Source organism: Ursus americanus, chromosome 26 (assembly GCF_024610735.1).
Source record: "Ursus americanus isolate L20-20 chromosome 26, mUrsAme1.1.p, whole genome shotgun sequence".
In the NCBI taxonomy this organism is placed as follows: domain Eukaryota; kingdom Metazoa; phylum Chordata; class Mammalia; order Carnivora; family Ursidae; genus Ursus; species Ursus americanus.
Genome location: NC_142152.1, coordinates 13170590 through 13194448, shown reverse-complemented (window position 1 = coordinate 13194448; position 23859 = coordinate 13170590). Strand labels below are relative to the sequence as shown.

The 23859-nt window shown below is 37.2% G+C and overlaps 1 protein-coding gene across 18 annotated transcripts in view; it reads right to left on the bottom strand.

Moving 5' to 3' along the window:
- The window catches only part of GPHN (gephyrin), a 603483-nt gene that overhangs the window by 215530 nt on the left and 364094 nt on the right, over positions 1 to 23859 (bottom strand). For 10 of the 18 annotated variants that reach the window (XM_087856022.1, XM_087856023.1, XM_087856025.1 and 7 more), the window contains 3 exons: positions 20201 to 20267; positions 14068 to 14340; positions 12676 to 12783 (listed from right to left, as the gene is read on the bottom strand). In XM_087856022.1, the coding sequence (XP_087712148.1) occupies positions 12676 to 12783; positions 14068 to 14340; positions 20201 to 20267 (448 nt within the window). The remainder of the gene's footprint in view (positions 1 to 12675; positions 12784 to 14067; positions 14341 to 20200; positions 20268 to 23859) is intronic. The other 8 variants (XM_087856027.1, XM_087856028.1, XM_087856029.1 and 5 more) reach the window with 1 other exon arrangement.

Sequence of the window (23859 nt, the reverse complement as noted above, 5' to 3'; positions counted from 1 at the left end):
CAGAAGGACACTGAATGAATCAACAAAACCAAAGCTGGTTCTCTGGAAAGAGCAATAGAATTGACAAACCTTTAACTAGACTGACTGAGAAAAAATATTACTAAGATCAGGAATAAAAGTGGGGACATTACTACTGACCTCACAGAAATAAAAATTATAATACTATAAACAATTGTATGCCAAACATACAGATAACACAGATAAACTGAGAAATTACAAAAACTGATATAAGAAATAGAAAATCTGGAGTAGACATAAATCAAGTATGAATCAATAATCAAAAAAGCTTTCAATAAGGAAAAACTCAGGGCAAGATGGCCTTACTAAAGAATTCTATCAAATGTTTAAAAAAATAATTAACACAAATCCTTTACAAACTCTTCCACAAAACTGAAGAGGTGGGAACCCTTCTTAACTCATTTTATGGGGCTAGTATTACCCTCATACCAACGACAAATGAACACATCACAGGAAAAGAATATTATAGACCAACATTCTTTGTGAATATAGATGCAAAGATCATAAATAAAATACTGGAAACTGAATCCAACAGCATATTAAAATGATTACATACCATGACCCAGTGGGATTTATTCCAATAGTAAGTATGTTTTAACAAAGTAATATAATCAATATAATCAGAAATATAACCAACACATTAACAGAATGAAAAAAAATCCATACGATCATCTCCATCGATGTAGAAAAAGCATTTGACAAATTTGAACACCCTTTCATGACAAAAACACAAAGAAAATCACGCAACTTCCCCAACTGATAAAGGGCATCTAAGAAAAACCCATAGTTTACATCCTACTTTTAATGATAAGAGACAAAAAACTTCCCCCTAAGATCAGGATCAAGGATGTCTTCTTTCATGACTTCTTTTCAACATTGTACTGCAAGTTTTAGCCAGGGAAATTAGAGAAGAAAAAGAAATAAAAGGCAACCAAATTGGAAAGGAAGATATAAAACTACCTCTTCATGGATGACATAATGTTATACATATAATATCCAATAATTCACAGAAAGATAAGAGCTAATAAATTCAGCAAAGTTGCAGGATACACGATGAACACACAAAAATTAATTGTATGTTTATACACTAACATTGAAAAATTCAAAAAGAAAATCAATAAAGTAATCTCATTTACAATAGCATGAAAAGAGAATAAAAGATTAAGGAATAAAATTAACCAAGAAGTTGCAAGACTAGTACACTGAAAATTACATAAGAATACATAAATAAATGGAAAGATGTATATTGTTAAGACAGCAATATCACCCAAAGGGATCCACAGATTCAATGCAAACCTTATAAAATTCCAACAGAATTTTTTGCTAAATAGAAAAACCCATCCTAAAATTCATATGGAATCCCAAGAGTTCCCTATAGCCAAAACAATCTTGAAAAAATAAGTTGGAAGACTCAAACTTTCTAATTTCAAAACTTACTTAAATGGTACAATGGCAATCAAAACAGTGTAATCCTGGCATAAGAATAAACATACAAATCTGTGCCACAGAATTGAGAGTCCAGAAATAAACCCTTTTACATTTACGGTTAATTGATTTTTGACAAAGGTGCTAAGACAATTAATGGGAAAGAATAGGCTTTTCAATAAACTGTGTCAGAACAACTGGATAGCCACATTCAAAAAAATGAAGTTGGATCTCTATCTTACACCATATATAAAAATTATTTCAAAATGAATCAAAGACCTAAATATAAGAGCTAAAATGATAAAATGCTTAGAAGGAAAAGGGTAAATATTCATTATCCTGCATTTGGTAATAGATTCTTAGATATGATACCAAAAGTACAAGGAACAAAATTCACACAAATTAAGATTTCATCAAAATTAAAAACTTGGGGTGCCTGGGTGACTCAGTCAGTTAAGCGTCTGACTATGGATTTCAGCTCAGGTCTTGATCTCAGGGTGGTGAGATCAAGCTCCATGTCAGGCTTTGCTTAGCATGGAGTCTGTGTGAGATTCTTTCTCCCTCCTTCTCACTCCTCCCCCACTCTCGTACTCTCTCTCTCAATAAATACATAAGTTAAAAAAAAATCTAAAAAAATTAAAAACTTCTGTGCATAAAGGATATTATCAAGAAAAGTAGAAAAGACAACCTATAGAATGGGAGAAAACATTTGCAAATCATGTATCTGATAGTGGTCTAGTACCCAGAATATATAAAGAACATTTCCAACTCAACAAAAGACAAATAAGACTTAAAAACAACCTCATTTTTTAAAAGAGGCAAAAGACTTGAATAGACATTTCTTCTAAAAAGATATACAAATGGGCAATAAGCAGCAATAACAGATGTTCATCATAATTAGACATTAGGGAAATGCAAATCAAAACCACACTGAAATACCACTTCGTACCCACTCAATGACTATGGTTTCATTTTTTAAAAAATTTATTTGTCAGAGAGAGAGAGAGTGAGTAAGCAGCAGGCAGAGGGAGAAGCAGGCTCACTGTTGAGAAGGACCCTGATGCCGGACTCGATCCCAGGACCCTAGGATCATGATCTGAGCCGAAGGCAGATGCTTAAAAGACTGAGCCAGCCAGGCATCCCTCATTTGTTTTTTCTTTTTTTTTTTAAAGGAAAATAACAATATGTTGAGCAAATATTTGGTGAATGAATGTAATACAAAATGAAAGCGAAGATAAATATAGTTTGGATTTATGAAAGGCTTTAGGGATGAGGCTGGACTTCAGCTAGCACAAGAATTTTTTTAGTTTTTAAAATTTTTTATTTTTTTAAGTTTTTATTTAAATTCTAGTTAGCTAACATGCAGTGTAATATTCGTTTCAGGTGTACAAGACAGTGATTCAACACTTCCATACAACAGCTGCAGCTCCTCATGCTAAGTGCATTCCTTAATCCCCATCACCTATTTTACCCATCCCCAAACTACCTCCCCTTTGTTAACCATTAGTTTGCTCTTTATGGTTAAGAGTCTGTTTCTTGGGGCGCCTGGGTGGCTCAACCGTTAAGCATCTGCCTTGGGCTCAAGTCATGATCCCAGGGTCCTGGGATCGAGCCCCGCATCAGGCTCCCTGTTTGGCAGGAAGCCTAGTTCTCCCCCTCCTGCTCCCCCTGGTTGTGTTCCCTCTCTTGCTGTCTCTTTTTGTCAAATAAATAAATAAAATCTTAAAAAAAAAAAAGAGTTTGTTTCTTGGTTTGCCTCTCTCTTTTCTCCACTTTGCTCATTTGTTTTGTTTCTTAAATTCTACACATGAGTGAAATTGTAAGGTATTTGTCTCTCTCTGACTGACTTATCTCACTTAGCATAATACTCTCTAGCTCCATCCATGTCATTGAAAGTGCAAGATTTCATTCTTCTTTATAGGTAATATTCCATTTTGTGTATATGTGTGTGTGTGTGTGTGTGTGTGTTTCTTTATCCATTCATTAGTCGATGGACACTTGGGCTCTTTTCATAGTTTGGCTATTATGGACATTGCTGCTACAAACATTGTGGTGCATGTATCATTTAAATCAGTATTTTTGTATTCTTTGATCATACCTAGTAAAGCAACTGTTGGATTGTAGAGGGTAGCTCTATTTTTTACTTTCTGCAAACCCTCCATACTGTTTTCCAGAGTGGCTGCACCAGATTGCATTCCCATCAACAGTGCAAGAAGGTTCCCCTTTCTTCACATCCTTGCCAACACCTTTTGCTTCTTGTGGCACAAGAATAATTAATCTAAGGGATAGGCCTTGCAACTAAACTCAACAGTTGTATGTATGAGTCTTTAGAGAGGGGCAGCAGCATTAATCACATTTCCAAAGGAAGTCACCACCTATAAAAATACAATAACCACAGAGCTAGGCCTTATAGGATGCCTAAAGGCTGACTAAAAAGGAGAAAGAAAGGATTGTTCAACTGGGCAAAGGAAAGAGGAGGTATGAAGGGAACTGTATAGGTAACATCTGAAAGTTGAGTTAGGATTGGTAAGGTGATCAATTACCCAAAATAAAAAATGTTGAGGGGGAAAAAAAAGATGGTGGAGGAGTAGGGGACCCTTTTTCATCTGGTCTCCTGAATCGAGCTGGATATCTACCAGACCATCTTAAACACCCATGAAATCAGCCCGAGACATATGAAGATACATCTGGATCTCTATAAATGAACATCTACAGCACTGAGTATTGAGGTATGAAGCGGGGAGCCGTGAATCTGTGCACAGATATCAGAAGATAAATGGGAGGGGGAGGGAGCCACTGAGCTCAGGCACCAGGAAGCAATAGTCTCCTGCACTGGGGAGCGGGCCAGACTCGCGGACCGGTAGCTGACGAGAAACCAGGAGTTCAGGAGCGCACACGACCAGACTGAAAACTGGAGCTCCAGAGTGTGCACTCGAACCAGACTGAAACCGGGAACTTGGGAACTCGCGCGGGAAGCGGGGGCAGCTGGTAGTGTTAGAAGCACAAAGGGCAGAGACCTCCCGGCCGTGGGAGCGAGGACTGGGAGAACGGCTGTGGGACGCACAACCTGGGACACTGTGGCAGCACTGACAGAAACAGAGTTAGAGCGGCCAGGAGAGCTCAGTGAAGAACAGACTACGATCTTTGTTCTGAGACAGAGGCTCGGATAGGGCCACTACTGCTCTGACACTCAGAAGAGTCACAGAAAGCTGCTGGGGAAAGCCGCCAGAGAACAAAAGCCCGGAAAAACCAGTTCGCACTGTGCCCATCCTCTCCCCCCAGGGGACAGGGCAACTCTGCCCAAACAGGATTGCCTGAGTATCAGCACAGCAGGCCCCTCCCCCAGAAGGCAGACTGAAAAAACAAGAAGCACACATCCCTAAGGTCCCTATAAAACAAGTGCACCTTGCTTGGGTCCTGGTCAATACTTTGGGCTCTGCACATCCCTACAACCACACCTCATCAGAATGACAAGGAGGAGGAACCCCTAGCAAAGGAAAGAAACAGAGACCGTGGCCTCTGCCACAAAACTAATGGATATGGATATAACCAAATTGTCAGAAATGGAGTTCAAAGTAACAATGGTCAAGATGATGTGTAGGCTTGAAAAAAATTTTAACGAAAATATTAACGAGAATATAGAATCTCTAAGGGTGGAAACAAGAGCAAATCTGGCAGAAATTAAGAATGCTATGAATCAAATGCAGTCTAAACTGGATGCTCTGACGGCCAGGGTAAACGAGGCAGAAGAACTAATTAGTCAGTTGGAAGATGAGATGATAGAAAAGAAGGAAAAAGAGGGAACATGGCTTAAAAAACTCCAATTTCAAGAATGCAGAATACGGGAAATTACTGACTCAATGAAATGTTCCAATGTCAGAATCATCGGCATCCCCGAGGGGGTAGAGAAAGAGAGAGATCTAGAAAAGATATTTGAAGAAATTGTAGCTGAGAACTTCCCTAATCTGGTGAAGGAAACAAGCATTTGTGTCCAAGAGGCAGAGAGGACCCCTCCCAAGATCAATGAGAACAGACCAACACCTTGTCACATAATAGTACAATTTGCAAATCTTAGATCCAAGCAAAAAATCTTGAAAGTGGCCAGGGGGAAGAGAATCCTCACCTACAGAGGGAGGAACATCAGAATAATGTCAGACCTGTCTACAGAGACCTGGCAAGCCAGAAAAAGCTGGCAAGACATATTCAGAGCACTAAAAGTGAGAAGAACATGTAATCAAGGATACTTCATCCAGCAAGGCTGTCATTCAGAATTGATGGAGAGACAAGGACCTTCCAAGACTGGCAGAAACTGAAAGAATACTTGTGACTACCAAGCCAGCCCTACAAGAAATTTTAAGGGGGGCTCTATAAAAGTAAAAAGACCCCAACAGTGATACAGGACAGAAATTTACAATCTATAGAAACAAAGACATCACAGGCAACATGACAACATTAAAATCATATCTCTCAACAATCACTGGCAATGTGAATGGCCTAAATGCTCCCATGAAATGCCACAGGGTTGCAGATTGGATAAAAAGACATGACCCGTCCATATGCTGTCTATAAGAGACTCATTTTGAACCTAAAGATACATCCAGACTGAAAGTGAAGGGATGAAGAACCATTTTTCATGCCAGAGGACCTCAAAAGAAAGCTGGGGTAGCAATTCTCATATCAGACAGATTAGATTTTAAGCTAAAGACCATAGTTAGAGATACAGAAGGACACTATATTATTCTTAAAGGGTGTATCCAACAAGGGGACCTAACAATTATAAATATCTATGACCCCAACAAGGGAGCAGCTAGATATATAGGCCACTCTTAACCAGAATAAAGAAACATATAGATAATAATACGATAATAGTTAGGGGACCTCAACACTCTGCTCTCAGCAACAGACAGATCACTTAAGCAGAAAATCAACAAAGAAACAAGAGCTTTGAATGACACACTGGACCAGATGGACCTCATAGATATACACAGGACACTACACACTAGAACAACAGAACACTCATTCTTTTCAAATGCACATTGAACTTTCTCCAGAACAGACCATATACTGGGTCACAAAACAAGTCTCAACCAATACCAAAAGACTGAGATTATTCCCTGCATATTCTCAGAACACAATGCTTTGAAACTGGAACTCAATCACAAGGAAAAATTTGGAAGAAACTCACACACTTGGAAACTAAGAACCATCCTGCTTAAGACTGATTGGATAAACCAGGAAATTAAAGAAGAACTTAAGCAATTTATGGAAACCAATGAGAATGAAAACACATTGGTCCAAAACCTGTGGGACACTGCAAAGGTGGTCCTAAGGGAAAAATACATAGCCATCCAAGCCTCACTCAAAGGAACAGAACAATCTAAAACACAATCTTTATATTCTCACCTTAAGAAGCTGGAGTTGGAACAGGAGAACAGGCCTAACCCACGCATGAGAAGGCAACTGATAAAGATTAGAGCAGAGATCAATGAATTAGAAACCAGGAGCACAGTAGAGCAGATCAACAAAATTAGAAGCTGGTTCTCTGAAAGAATTAATAAGATCGATAAGCCACTGGCCAGACTTATTCAAAAGAATAGAGAAATGACCCAAATTAATAAAATTATGAATGAAAGGGGAGAGATCACGACTGACACCAAGGAAATAGAAACAATCATTAGAATCTATTATCAACAACTATATGCCAATAAATTAAACAACCTTGAAGAAATGGATGCCCTCCTAGAAACCTATAAACTACCAGGACTGAAACAAGAAGAAACTGATTATCTAAACAGACCAATTAATCATGAAGAGATTGAAACAGTGATCAAAAACCTTCTAAAAAAGAAGAGTCCAGGGTGTGATGGATTCCCTGGGGAATTCTACCAAACATTCAAAGAAGAAATAATACCTATTTTCCTGAAGCTCTTTCAAAAAACAGAAACAGAAGGAAAACTACCAAACTCATCCTATGAGGCCAATATTACCTTGATCCCCAAACCAGGCAAAGACCCCATTAAAAAGGAGAATTACAGACCAATATCCCTGATGAACATGGATGCAAAAATTCTCAACAAGATCCTAGCTAATAGGATCCAACAGTACATTAAAAGGATTATCCATCACGACCAAGTGGGATTCATCCCTGGGATGCAAGGGTGGCTCAACATTCACAAATTGATCAGTGTGATAGATCACATTAATAAGAGAAGAGACAAGAACCATATCATCCTCTCAATTGATGCAGAAAAAGCATTTGACAAAATACAGCATCCTTTCCTGATTAAAACCCATCAGAATGTAGGGATAGAGGGTACATTCTTTAATTTCATAAAAATCATCTACGAGAAGCCTACAGTGAATATCATTCTCAATGGGGAAATGCTGAGTGCCTTTCCCTTAAGATCAGGAACACAGCAAGGATGCCCACTCTCGCCATTATTGTTCAACATAGTACTAGAAGTCCTGGCAACAGCAATCAGACAACAAAAAAGAATAACAGGTGTTCAAATTGGCAAAGAAGAAGTCAAACTCTCTCTCTTCACAGATGACATGATACTTTATATGGAAAAACCAAAAGACTCCACCCACCAAAATACTAGAACTCCTAGAACAATTCAGAAATGTGGCAGGATATAAAATCAATGCCCAGAAATCAGTTGCATTTCTATACACGAACAATGAGACTGAAGAAAGAGAAATTAGGGAATCGATTCCATTTACAATAGCACCAAAAACCATAAGATACCTCGGAATAAACTTAACCAGAGACGTGAAGGATCTATACTCTAGAAACTACAGAACACTGATGAAAGACATTGAAGAAGACACAAAAAGATGGAAAAACATTCCATGCTCATGGATCAGAAGAATAAACATAGTTAAAATGTCTACACTACCCAGAGCAATCTACACTTTCAATGCCATCCCAATCAAAATACCAATGACATTTTTCAAAGAGCTGGAACAAACTCCTGAAATTTGTGTGGAACCAGAAAGGACCCCGAATCACGAAGGAAATGTTGAAAAAGAAAAACAAAGCTGGGGGCATCACGTTGCCTGATTTCAAGCTATACTACAAAGCTGTGATCACAAAGACAGCATGGTACTGGCACAAAAACAGACACATAGACCAATGGAACAGAATAGAGACTCCAGAAATGGACCCTCAGCTCTATGGTCAAGTAGTCTTTGAGAAAGCAGGAAAAAACATCCGGTGGAAAAAAGACAGTCTCTTCAATAAATGGTGCTGGGAAAATTGGACAGCTATATACGAAAGAATGAAACTTGACCACTCTCTCACACCATACACAAAGATAAACTCCAAATGGATGAAAGACCTCGATGTGAGACAGGAAGCCATCAAAATTATAGAGGAGAACATAGGCTGTAACCTTTTCGACATCAGCCACAGCAACTTCTTTCACAACACACCTCCAAAGGCAAGAGAAACAAACAAACAAACAAAAAAAATGAACTTGTGGGACTTCATCAAGATAAGAAGTTTCTGCACAGCAAAGGAAACAGTCATCAAAACAAAGAGGCAACCCACAGAATGGGAGAAGATATTTGCAAATGAAACTATAGATAAAAGGTTGGTATCCAAGATCTATAAAGAACTTCTCAAACTCAATACACAAGAAACAAATAATCAAACCAAAAAATGGGCAGAAGATATGAACAGACATTTTTCCAATGAAGACATACAAATGGCTAACAGACACATGAAAAAATGTTCAAAATCATTAGCCATCAGGGAAATTCAAATCAAAACCACATTGAGATACCACCTTAAGCCAGTTAGAATGGCAAAAATGGACCAGGCAAGAAACAACAAATGTTGGAGAGGATGTGGAGAAAGGGGAACCCTCTTACACTGTTGGTGGGAATGCAAGTTGGTACAGCCACTTTGGAAAACAGTGTGGAGGTCCCTCAAAAAGTTAAAAATAGAGCTACCCTATGACCCAGCAATTGCTCTACTGGGTATTTACCCCAAAGATACAGACGTAGTAAAGAGAAGGGCCATATGCACCCCAATGTTCATAGCAGCATTGTCCATAATAGCTAAACTGTGGAAGGAGCTGAGATGCCCTTCAACAGACGAATGGATAAAGAAGTTGTGGTCCATATATACAATGGAATATTACTCAGCCATCAGAAAGAACAATTACCCAACATTTGCAGCAACATGGACGGGACCAGAGGAGATTATGCTAAGTGAAATAAGTCAAGCAGAGAACAATAATTATCATATGGTTTCACTCATTTATGGAACATAAGGAATAGCAGGGAGATCGGCAGGAGAAAGAAGGGAAGAATGAAGGGGGAGTAAACAGAAGGGGGAATGACCACGAGAGATTATCAACTCTGGGAAACAAACTGAGGGTTTCAGAGGGGGGGGAGGGTGGGGGATTGGGCTAGGCCAGTGATGGGTATTAAGGAGGGCTCGTATTGCATGGAGCACTGGGTGTTATAGGCAAACAATGAATCATGGAACACTACATCAAAAACTAATGATGTACTGTATGGTGACTAATATAACATAATAAAAAAATAATAATAAATAAAATAAATAAAATGCTTAATTCACTTGAAAAAAAAAGCAAATGTTTACTTTCATTCAGATACTGCATTAAATACTTTTATATCCCTTTTCCTTCTTGAATATTCATAACTATTAAGTAATAATGAGGTTAATATTATTGTTATTTCTATTTTAGAGAAGACTAGGGCTTAGAAATAAAAAGTAATATACCCGATGTCATAGAACTACTAACCAACAGAAATGAAAATATCTGATGCCAAAGTTCATGCTGTTTTGTGAGGCACAATGCATATTACTTCCCAAATTTGAAAAAGGTCTTTGTAGCTTATTTTAATACAGCTTCCTACTTAATTTACTGATAATAATAGTTAGCTTCATGAAAAACTTTTAAGAACATATATTTATTAGCCCAAATAATTACTACTAATTCCTAATACATACATACATAATTGGGCCACAATATTACTCAAAGATCAATGCCAGGAAAAACAATTGGCATCCTATCAAGTCAACCCTTTACTAACAACTACAGTAGTGTTATAAAATCTTCTTGGCTTTTTAAATTTAAATTTTGAGAAAATCAACAGTCCTTTTTAAAGAAGCACATTAGGTACATGGACAGTTTGAGGAAAAATTTTACTTGCTTTTTGTAAACATTCCAGCACTTTGTTTGTATTCCTTTCGTATGTCAGGAAAAATTGTGAAAGACTTTTAAATGGACAAAAAATATTAGGTGTCTTGGGTAGTGGAGCATTCTGGATTATCTTCTACAGCCTTTCAGCTATTTTACAACTCTAATTTGCAGAAAACTGATAGTAATATAAATGGTTTGTATCCAAATGATTCTTTTGTCCAACAGAAGTGCAATGGGCTGCTTTGCAGACTAAGTGTTGCATCTATTTGTAAATTCATTTCCACATTCTTAATGCTCATATATTTTTGTTTGAGCTTTCCTGTGAAGCAGTTGTAGTATCTGTCTGGTTCCCTCAATAATTAAAGTATGAAATAACACCTCAGATATGTATTCATTTAGTATTTGTAATAAAGTTATGGTTTTACTTTCAAAAAATTATTACGAGTTTTAGAGATCATCCACTGAGATGCCCAGTGAATTCAACTAATAGGACCAGGTAAACCACATTGTTGGAGGAGCATAATTTTAAGCACTTGCTTAAGCCCACAGGTATCTTTGTGTTGCAACCACAGGTAAATCCCAAATGATAATAGAACTCTTTTCTTTTTCCTTTGCTCATTTTCTTTGTTTCCAATTCCATATGTGAATGAAATCATATGGTATTTGTCTGACTTACTTTGTTCAGCATTATACTTCCTAGCTCCATCCACGTCATTTAAATGGGAAGATTTCACTCTTTTTTATGGCCGAATAATATTCCATTATATACATCACATCTTTAACCATTCATCAGCTGATAGACATCTGGGCTGCTTCCCCCCAAAAGGGAGACATGCACCAAACATAGGGGTGCATGTCTCTCTTTGAATTAGTGTTTTTGTATTTCAGGGGTAAATACCCACTAGCGTATTCTTGGTTCATAGGGTAATTCTATTTTTAACTTTCTGAGAAAACTCCACATTGTTTTCCAGAGTGGGTGTACTAGTTTGCATTCCCACCAATAGTGCATGAGGGTTCCTATTTCTCCACTTCCTTGCCAACACTTGTTTCTTGTGTTATTGATATTAGTCATATTGATAGATGCGAGGTGATATCTCATTGTAGTTTTGATTTGCATTCCCCTGATGATGAGTGATGTTGATCATTTTTCATGTGTCTGTTGGCTATCTGGATGTCTTCTTCAGAGAAATGTTTGTTCATGTCTTCTGTTCGTTTTTTAACTGCATCTCCCTAAGGATTTTAAGCCAAATTTCACTTTATTACTTCTTCTTCTTTTTTTTTTTTTTTTTTGCCTCTCATTGTATTTTATTTTTTTTAAAGGTTTTATTTATTTATTAGAGAGAGAGCATGTGTGAGACAGAGAGCAAGCGAGTGAGCAGTAGAGGCAGAGGGAGAGGGAGAAGCAGATCCCCAGCTGAGCAGAGAGCCTGATGCAGGGCTCAATTCCAGGACTCTGGGATCATGACCTGAGCTGAAGGCAGAAGCTTAACCAATTGCCTCTCATTTTATATCCATATTAGGGACTGAGATTTTTTTTTGGCATCCATCATCTAAATTATTACTGGTTAGCCAGTTATACTTATCAGTTTAATCTTTTCTAGCCTGGAACTTTTTACAAACTATCATTCAGCCAGGGACTAAAACAAGTGATATGTATTCTTAAAAGTTTTTATCTGAAGATTTGTAATCTCAAGAAATTGTATCAAGACTCAACTCTCTAAATAGTTTTAATGAGAACATAATGAAGGAAAAGAAAGTAAGATGAAAAATCATGAGGCAAAAAGCAGAGTTAATAGGAATTAAATATTAGTTTGACCGATTTGTTTGTATTTTAGGAATCTTAATGAAATTAGAGTATTTCAGTTACAGGAGAAACTCTATTAAATTCCTTGATGGAATAGGCTCAGTGGCACTTACACTTTTAGAAAAAAAGCATGCTGAAGATCCTTCAGAATAAAAGACATCTTCCGTAATATGTTATAGTTTATCCTCCAAGGATAGGAGGTAGGCTGTATGCTTGCAAAACAATCAACGCAAAAGCCTATTGTCTTACCCGTTCATCTGCACTGCCTGTTGCATCATGGGAATAATTGATGAGACCAGGAATGGGCTGCTCACCGTGTGCCATGATAACAGCTGAACTGGTGTAGAATGGATGCTTCTAATGCACAACACATAACAACTATGAATACAGTGACAGGAAGACATGAAACTATACAAGCAAAATGACTAGAAAGGAAAAGGGTGAAAACAAATGAAACAATGAAATGCCAAAATTTTTCAAATGTAGGATGACAATATCAGCTTAAACTTTAAAAGTTGTAAGTTTTTCTTAAGATTGAAATTGATGGTACTTTTTACTCTTTTAATTAATAGTAAAAGAGTAAGAAGATATAATGATTTAAAAATGTACCTATTTAACCATTCAGTTCCATAAAAACAAAATGAAACAAAAACAAAAGAAAAATCACATACAATTTAAATACTTACTAGCCTTAAGTAAGACTTAATGGACCACTGAATAGATCTGGAGACAAAATTATTTGGTCTTCAATGAAAGAATTACCTACTGGTTGTCAAAAGGAACACCTTAAAAAGATCTCTATGATCCTTTCTAATCTATGTGCTGTAAAAAATCCTCTCAAGCTATGCTCATAGCCAAAATATCTGGGTGATAACCTAAAACTTTAGGAATTCCTAAAGTTTTCAATCTTGTGCTCTCGATCAATGAACAATCATTATGAAATGATATGTTACTTTCTGAAGATTTTAGAGCATACTGGGTGCATTATACTAGGTCTGAATAATAATATAAATGATGTTCTATGACTAAGGTGACTAAATTTATGCAAGTACTCATTGTATTCTAAGTATTTACTACCAAAACTGCCCAAAGAAAATCTGTAATACTTTGGTACTATTCTAATAATATTTATTACTTTACTGAATAAAAAATGCAAATATATTATATCTATTTCCTCTCTATACCACTAGGGTAATTTAGGTCAAGTAACATTTAAGTAAGTATTAATTGCTGAAAAACCCTTTCTTAAAAAAATATTAATCTTTTCAACTAAGTTTTTGAATCATCTATGGTCTTTTACCTTCAGTCTGCTACTCCTTTATGAATTTGTGAATATTTGATGTTATAAATGTATATTTAATATGACCACAAAAATGTCACATTTTACATATTTACCTGTTACTTCAATAGGTAACAGCAATATCTTTAATGTCTCAGAACTAAGAACAAACTTCAGTGCTTTCAAGGACTCTATATTATGGAGGGCACATAGCTATGGAGTGTCATGAATATCCTGTTTTTTTTTTAAGGATGTCCTGAAGAGATACTGAACTTATGAAAAAACTGGATGGAAAGAGGGATGAAATCAGTACATTCACCTGTGGTTCCTTTAAATTTTTGGGTCTCTGTCAGCAGGCTTACCTTGGCAGCAATGGCTGCTGCAGTTATATGTGATGAAGAACTATCTTCTGTTGAAGCAACACCACTGTCTTTCTTCTCTTCTTCCTCTTCCTCACACTGAACCCCTTTGTCTTCTGTCTGTTTATGGGGGCTAGTTGTGGGAGGAGGGGAAAGAGGAGGTGGTGGGGAAGGTAAATCTTCAAGTTCATCATGCACTTCCTTTACTTTTACAATGGCATCACGTAAAAGGTCAATGGCATGAGGTAGAGCTGGCAGTATAAACTGAAAGCATTCCTGTATGCAAAAGGAAGAAAAAAAAAGAAGATAAAGCACTTTCATAGGCATATAAAATGGTAACAATCAAACTTATTTGTGATTTTGGATCTATATTTCTCTCCATCTATCTTAAGAATGAATCATACTGAAAATATTGTCTTTGCATGTGAAATATGAGATAAACATGATACACAGTATTCTCTGTAAGCTGTAGAAAACTACAGTACTGTATAAGCTTATAGTATATTTTTCTTAGAGTAAAATTTCTATACAACTTTGGGTTTTAAAGATACATGTGGGAAAAGCAGGAAACAGTTTTCACCTTTCTAGTTAGAGCAGAACACTAGAATTAACAAACCAATTGAGGACTGACTTATTTTATTCAGAGAGCTAAAGTTCTGACTATTATCATAAAATATAGCTAGGCAACATTGTGTAATATACAAAAATAGATATGTTTTTCCAGAGCACTGCATAAAAATTAATATAGTTTCCTGCTCAAGTGCCCATTATTACCTATAATGTATCACCAAAAGAGAAAAGGTGACAACTTTAAAATCAGAACATAGGGCCAGATATGTCTGGGGAATGTGTTTGGGCAGAGGTCTTTCTCTTTTACATTTAAAGTAACTTACCTTAAAATTTAAGATGTAAAGAAATATCTTAAAATTTACAGAGGGTTATGGGGAATACCTGTAAGGGTACCTGATCTTTTGACTTCTCTTTATATGGCTCAATCATTTTAGTGATAAAGATTACATAGCAAAGAATTTAATCTTGACAAAAGAGAGCTCTGGCCTTTACTTTCAGCTTTTGGGAGGTGAACTCTAGTTCCTGGTCTTGCCTAAAAGGGTGTCTTTGTTTGCTTGAGATTTGGCCACTGGACAATCTAACAATGTGGACTATTATGAGGACTTTGGGAAACATGATATTAATTTTGTGTCTGGAAGAAACTGGAGACTAAAGGCATGTTTCCCCTCTGGGAAGGGTTAGACTAGAGGTCAGCCATGTGGGTAATATGCGATCAAGTCCCAATAAGAACTCTGGACATCAAAGGCAAAGGTGAGTGTGCCTAGTTAGTGATATTCTGTGTGTATTGTCTTTTTATGGCCAAGAAGAGGTAATGCTGTCCCTGGCTCCATGGGAGAGGATGTCAGAAGTTCCTCATTTGGTACCTCTCAGGATTTGCCCTATGTGCCTTTTCTCTTGGCTGATTTCAGTCTGTATTCTTTCCCTGCAATACACCACAACTGTGAGTATAGCAGCTTTCAATAAGTTCTATGAGTCCTTCAGTTAATTATTAAAATTGAGGGTGGTTTTAGAAACCCCCTAAATTGCAACTTGGTGTCAGAAGCGAAGAAAGTCTTGTGGAGTGCTCCAACTTTATAGTTGGCTAACTTTTGCAGTTGGCCCAAACTCCTACAGTTGGTGTTAGAAGTATGACTCATTAGAAAGATCCTGACTCATGTGATCATGAAACATCATCTGGGCAGAGAAAGGAAGAGAGGGTGGGGATGATTAATCTTTAGAGCCTGGTTAAACACAGGGTCACCCACAGAATGCAACTGCAGCTGTGCTGTGATTAGTTATTGGAGATAAAAGTTAGCAACGGAATTTTGAAATGAAGGATCCAACTTTTAAGGAGTTGTTATGCATTGGATGCATAAAGAAACAAGGTAAATTTATAATCTCTTAGTTATTGTTATTTGCACTAGCTAAAACAAAAGGAAGAATGTTGGGGTGAATCCTGAGGTTGTGTCAAGCTTAGATTTTGGCTGATCTAACATGTAGCTGCCAGCCCCTGAGCTGCTTCCAAAAAAAATGTTATACTGAAGTGATTAATAGCAAATAAAGTTAGACTTATTCATAAGAGAATGGAGTAAGAGAAATGAGAGATTCAGGGGACTTGACCCATAAGGGTGGAAATATTTAAATGATTATTAAGAAATGGATGAATAAAGTGAGCATTGTTGGGGGCAAAAGAAAGGCGTTAATATAGCAGCATTATGGGTTGAGTAGACAGATGGGAGCACTGGTCTCCCAACATTGAAGGGTCCTCAACAATCTCTATTTACCCTAGTTTGAAGGATTTTAAAAGCTAGAAGGCAAAGATAACTAAAAGAAACTTCACCTTGAATCACCTTAAGTGATGGTCCCATAATCTAATCAAGATAAGGCCTGACAAAATTTTGAGTGTGACTCCCTTGGTCCAAATCAGGCCTAGAAATCCAAGGCCATATGCACATAAATGGATAAAATGGTCATGGGATGGAGAAGATAATTTTCTGGGATTCCTCAACATGGGACCTGCCATGTACTATGATTCTAATACCTGTTGAAGTTCTAATGGGAGGTACAGTTAGATTGGAAGGATACAGGGATGCAACAGTTGATGGAATTATAGTGAAAGTTGGGATGAAAATTAGAATGTCTAGACAGTGAACTTCATATGAAGTGATTGGTCTCCTTTACTTGACTGTATTATGGGGATGGATATTATGTTTGACTAGACAAGTCTTCCTTTACCTAGTATTGTAAAATAGAAAGCATATAAATCTACTCTTCCACCAGTATACATTATACATGCTAAGTGGGAACAAATAAGATGGCCTGAGTCCACACAGGTCATTAATTTGCTGTACAACAGACCTCTGTGGAGTGCAAACTGGGTTTATGGAAAAAATCTGTGAATGCCACCTAGCAACAACTGCTGAGACTTTGGGCCAGAAAATTTCCATTTGAGAGATAATTACTAGCTTGCTATTGGACTTTAATTGAGACTACCCTTATGAGTGAAGAACATAAAATAATCTTGAAACCTGAAATATCCATAATGTTTTGGGAATATCAGAGAAATGCTCTAATGGGAAGGCAATGCCCAGGAGAGTTCCATAATAAAATGGAAATGGTGCATATAGGATCATGCTACCAGGAGAATGCAAGGAGGTACTCACGAGCAGGTAGCCTCTTTTCACCTAGGGCCGACTTCGGAACCACCTGAGGAGCTGCTGGATCCTATGGCCACTTGGGCCACTTGGGCGGTGCCCTATAAACAGCTTTCTATTGATCAACAAAGAGCTGCTTGGTTTATGGATGGCAATTCCAAGGTGAAGGGACAGCATCCTGTTTGGAAGGCCGCCACTCTGATTGAAGAAGGTAAAAACAAATCAGCTCGATAGGCTGAACTGCATGATGTTTGCCCCTATGTTTGGGTTTTTACCAACTCATAGGAAGTGTGCAGGGGCCTGGCCATATGGTCAGGCAGCAGGGCAATGAAAAATTGGTCTATCAAATGGATGCTTGTATGGGGCATGGCCTATGGAAGTCACTCTGGGAATATAAGGTGTATGTTAAAGTTGGATATGGCAATGCCCATCAGAAGAACCCCCTTTCAGAAATGGAAGTTAACTGGAACTGGTGAGCAGATATCCCAGTATGCATCCTTGACGTGGCACCTGGGTCCATCAGATGAGTGGGCAATGGGGGGGCTGCAACAATGCAGACATGGGCTGAATTGATATATTCTTCTTGTACCCACTGAAGCACAAAATACCAATGAGAACTGTTCTGTCTGCTAACAAAAAAGACAGACAGCAGAAGGTTATGCAGCATATTCCATAGGGGAAAGTCCTGCACATAGCTAGCAAGTTGGACTGATGCTGCTAGTCCCTTGAGGCTACAAGTGACTCCTAACAAGAACAATTTACTCTGGACTGGGTTTTGCTTACCCAATGGTAGACCCAAATACTCCGTGTACTATAAAAAGACTAGAACAGAAAATATTGTACCAGTGACTGCAGAGTCACATTTCTTTAGACCAAAGTACACACTTTCATATTCAGAGCAATGATTTGATAGAAAATGGGAATGGGTTATGGAAACATTTGTTGTCTAACAAAGGAGGAGCATGGCTTATATGCTCTCATTACTGTGTGGTCACATTCAACAAGAGGGAGGCCAAGGAAGGGTCCCCACTAAACATAGTCCTCTACTTTTCCAGGGAAGAGGGGGCTGGGGCACGATGCTGCTATGACTATACTTTTTTCTTTAGGACTATACTTTTTCTTTTATCACATGACATCAACTTTCTTTTTTTTTTACCTGATGCGGCGGTACTGGGATCAGGGCTGCAACTGTGCATGGCAGAAGCAGGATGATCCTTAAGTAGAAACTATTAACTATGCCTTTAAACCTTTATGTCAGAGTTCCTAAGGGCCTAATGGGGTAGATTATGCCTGACTCCATGTGGCCAAATTGGGATTGACAGTGGATGCAGCTATATTGCCTGGTGTTTGAGATTGCTCACTAGTAACCCTACCTTGTATGAATGGAAAAGGACTAAGCAGGTGGCACTTGTTAAACGAGTATTACTGGTGGCAATCTGGAGCAGCACAGTGGCCAAATCAACTGTCTCATTAAAAGATTTTCAAAGGAAAAGTCTGAGTAAAAATGGAAAGAAGGAGGAATGGTACCTGGAGGTAAAGGGATGAATAAATGGGTTCTGCAATGAGGGAGATCCAATATATTGGTGTCTCAAAATCCTTAGAACAAGAGAGGATATTGTTTCTTAGCTCGGTTGTAACAGATGCCAGAAAGGTTAAAGCCATATGTTGCTGAGACTACTACTTTGGGAACCTGACAAGCCTGTAAACCTGAGCAGCACAGTTCTGGGAGACATCTTGATCATATGGTATGATGATAGACTAAGATAACTGTTAACATCTATGTAGGACTCCAGTAGTGTGCCAGTTATCTTTTAACTCGTATTTCAGGTTATATCTACAACTCTACTGTGAAATGTTATAATACTGTCATTGCTAGTAAGATTATGATACTGATACTGATGATCATATGTATTGGGAAACTGAGTTAAATCCTCCTCAAAATGTAATACCAATGGAAAATGACTGGCCTGAACAAGATAGCTCATGTTTGTGGTAAACAGTTTTGTGCAAATGTATCATAGGATAAAAATAGTAGCAGATCAAGGTAAAACATCAGTATTAGTACAAAAATCTGAAATATGTATAATGGCTTTAGAGTATAAATTAACTATTTCTCAAATTTATCCCTGTCCCACACTGGCTCCTCTATATCTTAGACATATTCACACTGATACTGTTATATCTGTAATATAAATGCTATAGTAAATATAGATGCCCAGCCAGACAAATACAATCATTTTTCTATGAGAGAGCTTTGGCCAAAAGCCAGGGGGTAGCTTGTATAATGAAGAATTAACCTTACCCCAAGAGAGTCTGGCCTTGCTCTCAGTTCCTGGGATGTGATAAGAGTGTCTTTGTTGCCTGGGAACTCTGGCCACCAGACAGTGTAACAGCGCAACTTATGATGAGGGCTTTGGGCATTTTGGTATCAGTTTTGTTTCTGGAAGGTGTTGGAGACTAAAGGAAACAGCCTAACCTTTGGAAAGGGCTAGAGACTAAAGGCCAGCATTATGGGCAGTATGTGATGAGCCCCAGTAAAAACTCTGAACACTAAAGGCTTAGAGCTTCCCTGATGGCAAAATGCCCTGTGCTGTTATACATCGATGTCAAGAGAGTAATGCATTCATGATTTTACAGGGAGAGGATAATAGAAGGTCTGCATTTGGTACCTCTTTTCTACTCTTGCTTAACTTTAATCTGTATCCTTTCTGTGTCATAAAGTTTAACTGTCAGCTTAACATCTTTTGGTGAGTTCTGTGAGTATTTCCAGTGAATTACTGAAACTGAGGGTGGTTTTGGGAATGCACTAAATTGCAACTGGTGTCAGACACTAGTGAGGGCAGTCTCACGGAGTGCTCTAACATTTTGGTTGACTAACTCTCATAGTTGCCTAAAACTTTATGCTAAATCATATAAATCTCAAGGTTGCTTACCTGAGATCCTTTCTTGCTACCTGGCAGGTTAATTATTAGAGTTTTCCCTCTGATTCCACATACAGGTCTGAAAGGAAAGAGAAACTGGATGAATACTAAATTGCAATGAATGGTTGGTTTAAATACATTCAACAAGGATCAATCATTATACTTACATGTGAACAACTGTTTTAGAATAAAATTATTACAACTAGAGATTTACCAATTGCTATACAAATTGAGCACTCTGACGGAGGTTTTTACAATAATGGTTAGTGTGGTAGACTGGAAAAATGTACTGAACGTGGAATCAGAATAAATTAGCCAATTTAAAGAAATAGTGGCCAAAATACCTTCTTTCTCAAATTTAGCTTCTTCTTATCTCATATAGTTCTAAGAGTTCAATGAGATAAATATATTAAAAATGTGTAGCACAGCAAGATTTATGTTCAAAAGTCTAACACAAAAAGCACTCAACAGTTGAGTGAGACTTACATTTGAGCTCTTGCTTCTCAGAAAAAGGTGTAAATTTTAAAGTAAAATAAGGTTTCTCACAAATGAATGGCAGTGGGGAGCGTTTGGAGAGCTTAGCTGCTGAAAGATCCATTGAAGAACATGGGCAAGTAAAAGTAGAAAGGTCTTTCAGAGATCACTGTAAATTTCCAGCCACTTTTAAACCAAGTGGTTAGATAAGAAACATAAACAGTAGAAAAGCACTGGAAGACAGTGGCCCTATTTCATTCTTTTTCATGTAACTGTCCAGTTTTTCCACCATTTACTGAAGACACTATCCTTTCCCCATTATATATTCTTGGTTCCTTTGTCATGAATTAATTGACCATATATGCATGGGTTTACTTATGGGTAGTACTCTATTTTGTTCCACTGATCTGAGTGTCTGTTTTTATGCCAATACCATATTGTTTTGATTACTACAGCTTTGTAATATAGTTCGATCAGGAAGTGTGATGCCTCCAGCTTTGTTCACCTTTCTCAAGATGCTTTGAATATTTGTGGTCTTCTGTGTTTCCATTAGGAATTAGGAATGACTGCTCTATTTCCGTAAAAAATGCCATTGGAATTTTGATAGGAATTGCACTGAATATGCAGACTGCTTTGGGCAATATGGACATTTTACTTTACTTTTAAATTTAATTTAATTTAATTTTAAAGATTTATTTATTTAACACATGTGGAGAGAGACAGAGAGAGTGAGCACAAGCAGGGGGGGTGGCAGAGGGAGCAGGAGAAGCAGACTCCCGGCTGAGCAGGGAGCCTGATGAGGGGCTTGATCCCAGGACCATGGGATCATGACCTGAGCTGAAGACAGACACTGAACTGACTGAGCCACCCAGGTGCCCCCAATATGGACATTTTAATAATATTAATTGTTTCAATCCACAACCATTAAATATCTTTCTATTTATTTGTCTTTAATTTTTTTCATCAATGTCTTGCAGTTTTCAGTGTACAGGATTTTCACTTCTTTGATTAATTTTATTCCTAATTTTATTCCTTTTGATGCAATTATAAATGGGATTGTTTTCCTAATTTCTCTGATAGTTCATTATTGGAGTATAAAAATGCAACTGATTTTTAAATATTAATTTTGTATCCTGCAACTTCACTAATTTGTTTCTTAGTTCTAATTTTGTTTTTTTTTTTTAGTGAAGTCTTTAGGGTTTATTACATATAACAGCATGTCATCTGCAAATAGACAGTTTTACTTCTTTTCTGATTTGGGTGACTTTTATTTACTTATTTTTCTTGCCTAATTGCTCTGGCTACAACTTCCAGTACTATGTTGAATAAAAGTGGTGAGAGTAGGTGTCCTTGTTTTGTTCCTGATCTTAGAGAGAAAATGTTCAGTTTTTCACCACTGAGTATGATGTTAGCTGCAGGCTTGTCAGATGTTATTAAATTTAGGTACATTCCTTCTATATCCATGTTGTTGAGAGTTTTCATCATGAATGGATGTTAAATTCTTTTTTTTTTTTTTAAAGATTTTATTTATTTATTTTGACAGAGAGAGACAGCCAGTGAGAGAGGGAACACAAGCAGGGGGAGTGGGAGAGGAAGAAGCAGGCTCCCAGCGGAGGAGCCGGATGTGGGACTCAATCCTGGAACGCCAGGATCATGCCCTGAGCCGAAGGCAGCCGCCTAACGACTGCGCTACCCAGGCGCCCCATGGATGTTAAATTCTGTCAAATGCTTTTTCTGCATCTGTTGAGAGGATTATATAATTTTTTTATCCTTTATTTTGTTAATGTGGTCTATCACATCAATTGCTGTGGATGTTAAACCATCATCGCAACCCTGGAAAAAAAAATCCCACTTCATCATGGTCCTTTTAATGTACTGTTGTACTCAGTTTGCTAATATTTTGTTGACAATTTTTGCATCTATATTCATTAGGGATATTGACCCATATTTTTCTTTCTTGTAGTTTTCTTCTCTGGTTTTGGTGTCAAGGTAATGCTGCTCTTATAAAATGAGTTTGGAAGTGTTCCCTCCTCTTCTATTTTTTGGAAGAGTCTGAGAAGAATTGGTATTAATTCCTCTTTAATTGTTTCATAAAATTCAATAGTGAAGACATATGGTCACTGACTTGTTGGAAAGTTTCGAATTACTGATTCAATCTCCCTACTAGTAATTGGTCTGCTCAGATTTTCTATTTCATGATTAAGTCATGGTAGGTTGTATGTTTCTAGAAATTTATCCATGTCTGGTAGGTTGTCCAATTTGTTGGCATACAATTGATCATAGTAGTGTCTTATGATCTTTGTATTTCTGTAGCATTCAGTTCTAATGTTTCCTCCTTTATAAATGATTTTATTTAGTTGAGTGCTCTTTGCTTTTTTTTGTGAATCTAATTTTTAAAATTTTTTCAAAGTATCAGCTCTTAACATCATTGATATTTTCTGTTGTCTTTTTAGTCTCTATTTCCTTTATTTCTGCTCTGTTCTTTATCTCCTTCCTTCTAATAACTATGGGTTTAATTTGTTCGTTTTATTTCCTTGAGGTATAAAGTTTAGTTACGGCCTAAAGTTGCAGGCATTTTTTGCTATGAACGTCCCTCTTAGATTGCTTTTGTTTCATCTCATAAGTTTTAGTATGCTATATTTCCATTTTCATTTCTCCCAAGGTATTTGATTTTGCTTTTGATTTCTTCTTTCACCCATTGGTTGTTCAGAAGCATGTTGCTGACTTTCCATATATTTGTGATTTTTCCAGTTTTTTTCTTGTAATTGATTTCTAGGTTCATACCATTATGGACAGAAAAGATGCTTGATAGGATTTCAATCTAATTAAATTTTTTAAAATTTGTATTGTGGTCTAATATATGATCTGTCATATCTCATGATATATTTCATGGAGAATGGACAAAGTGTGTTTGAGAAGAATGTGTATTCTGCAACTTTTGGAAGGAAAGTTCTGTTTAAGTGTCTGCTAAGTCCATTTGGTGTAAAGTGTCATTTAAGTTCAATGTTTCCTTATTGATTTTCTGTTGGATCTATTCATTGATGAAAGTGGGGTACTGAAATCTCCTACTATTATTGCATTTTTATTTTTCCCTTCAGGTCTGTTAATACTTGCTTTATATAGTTAGATGCTCCTATGTTTAGTGCATAAGTATTAACAAATGTTATATCCTCTTGTTGGACTGACCCTTTATTATT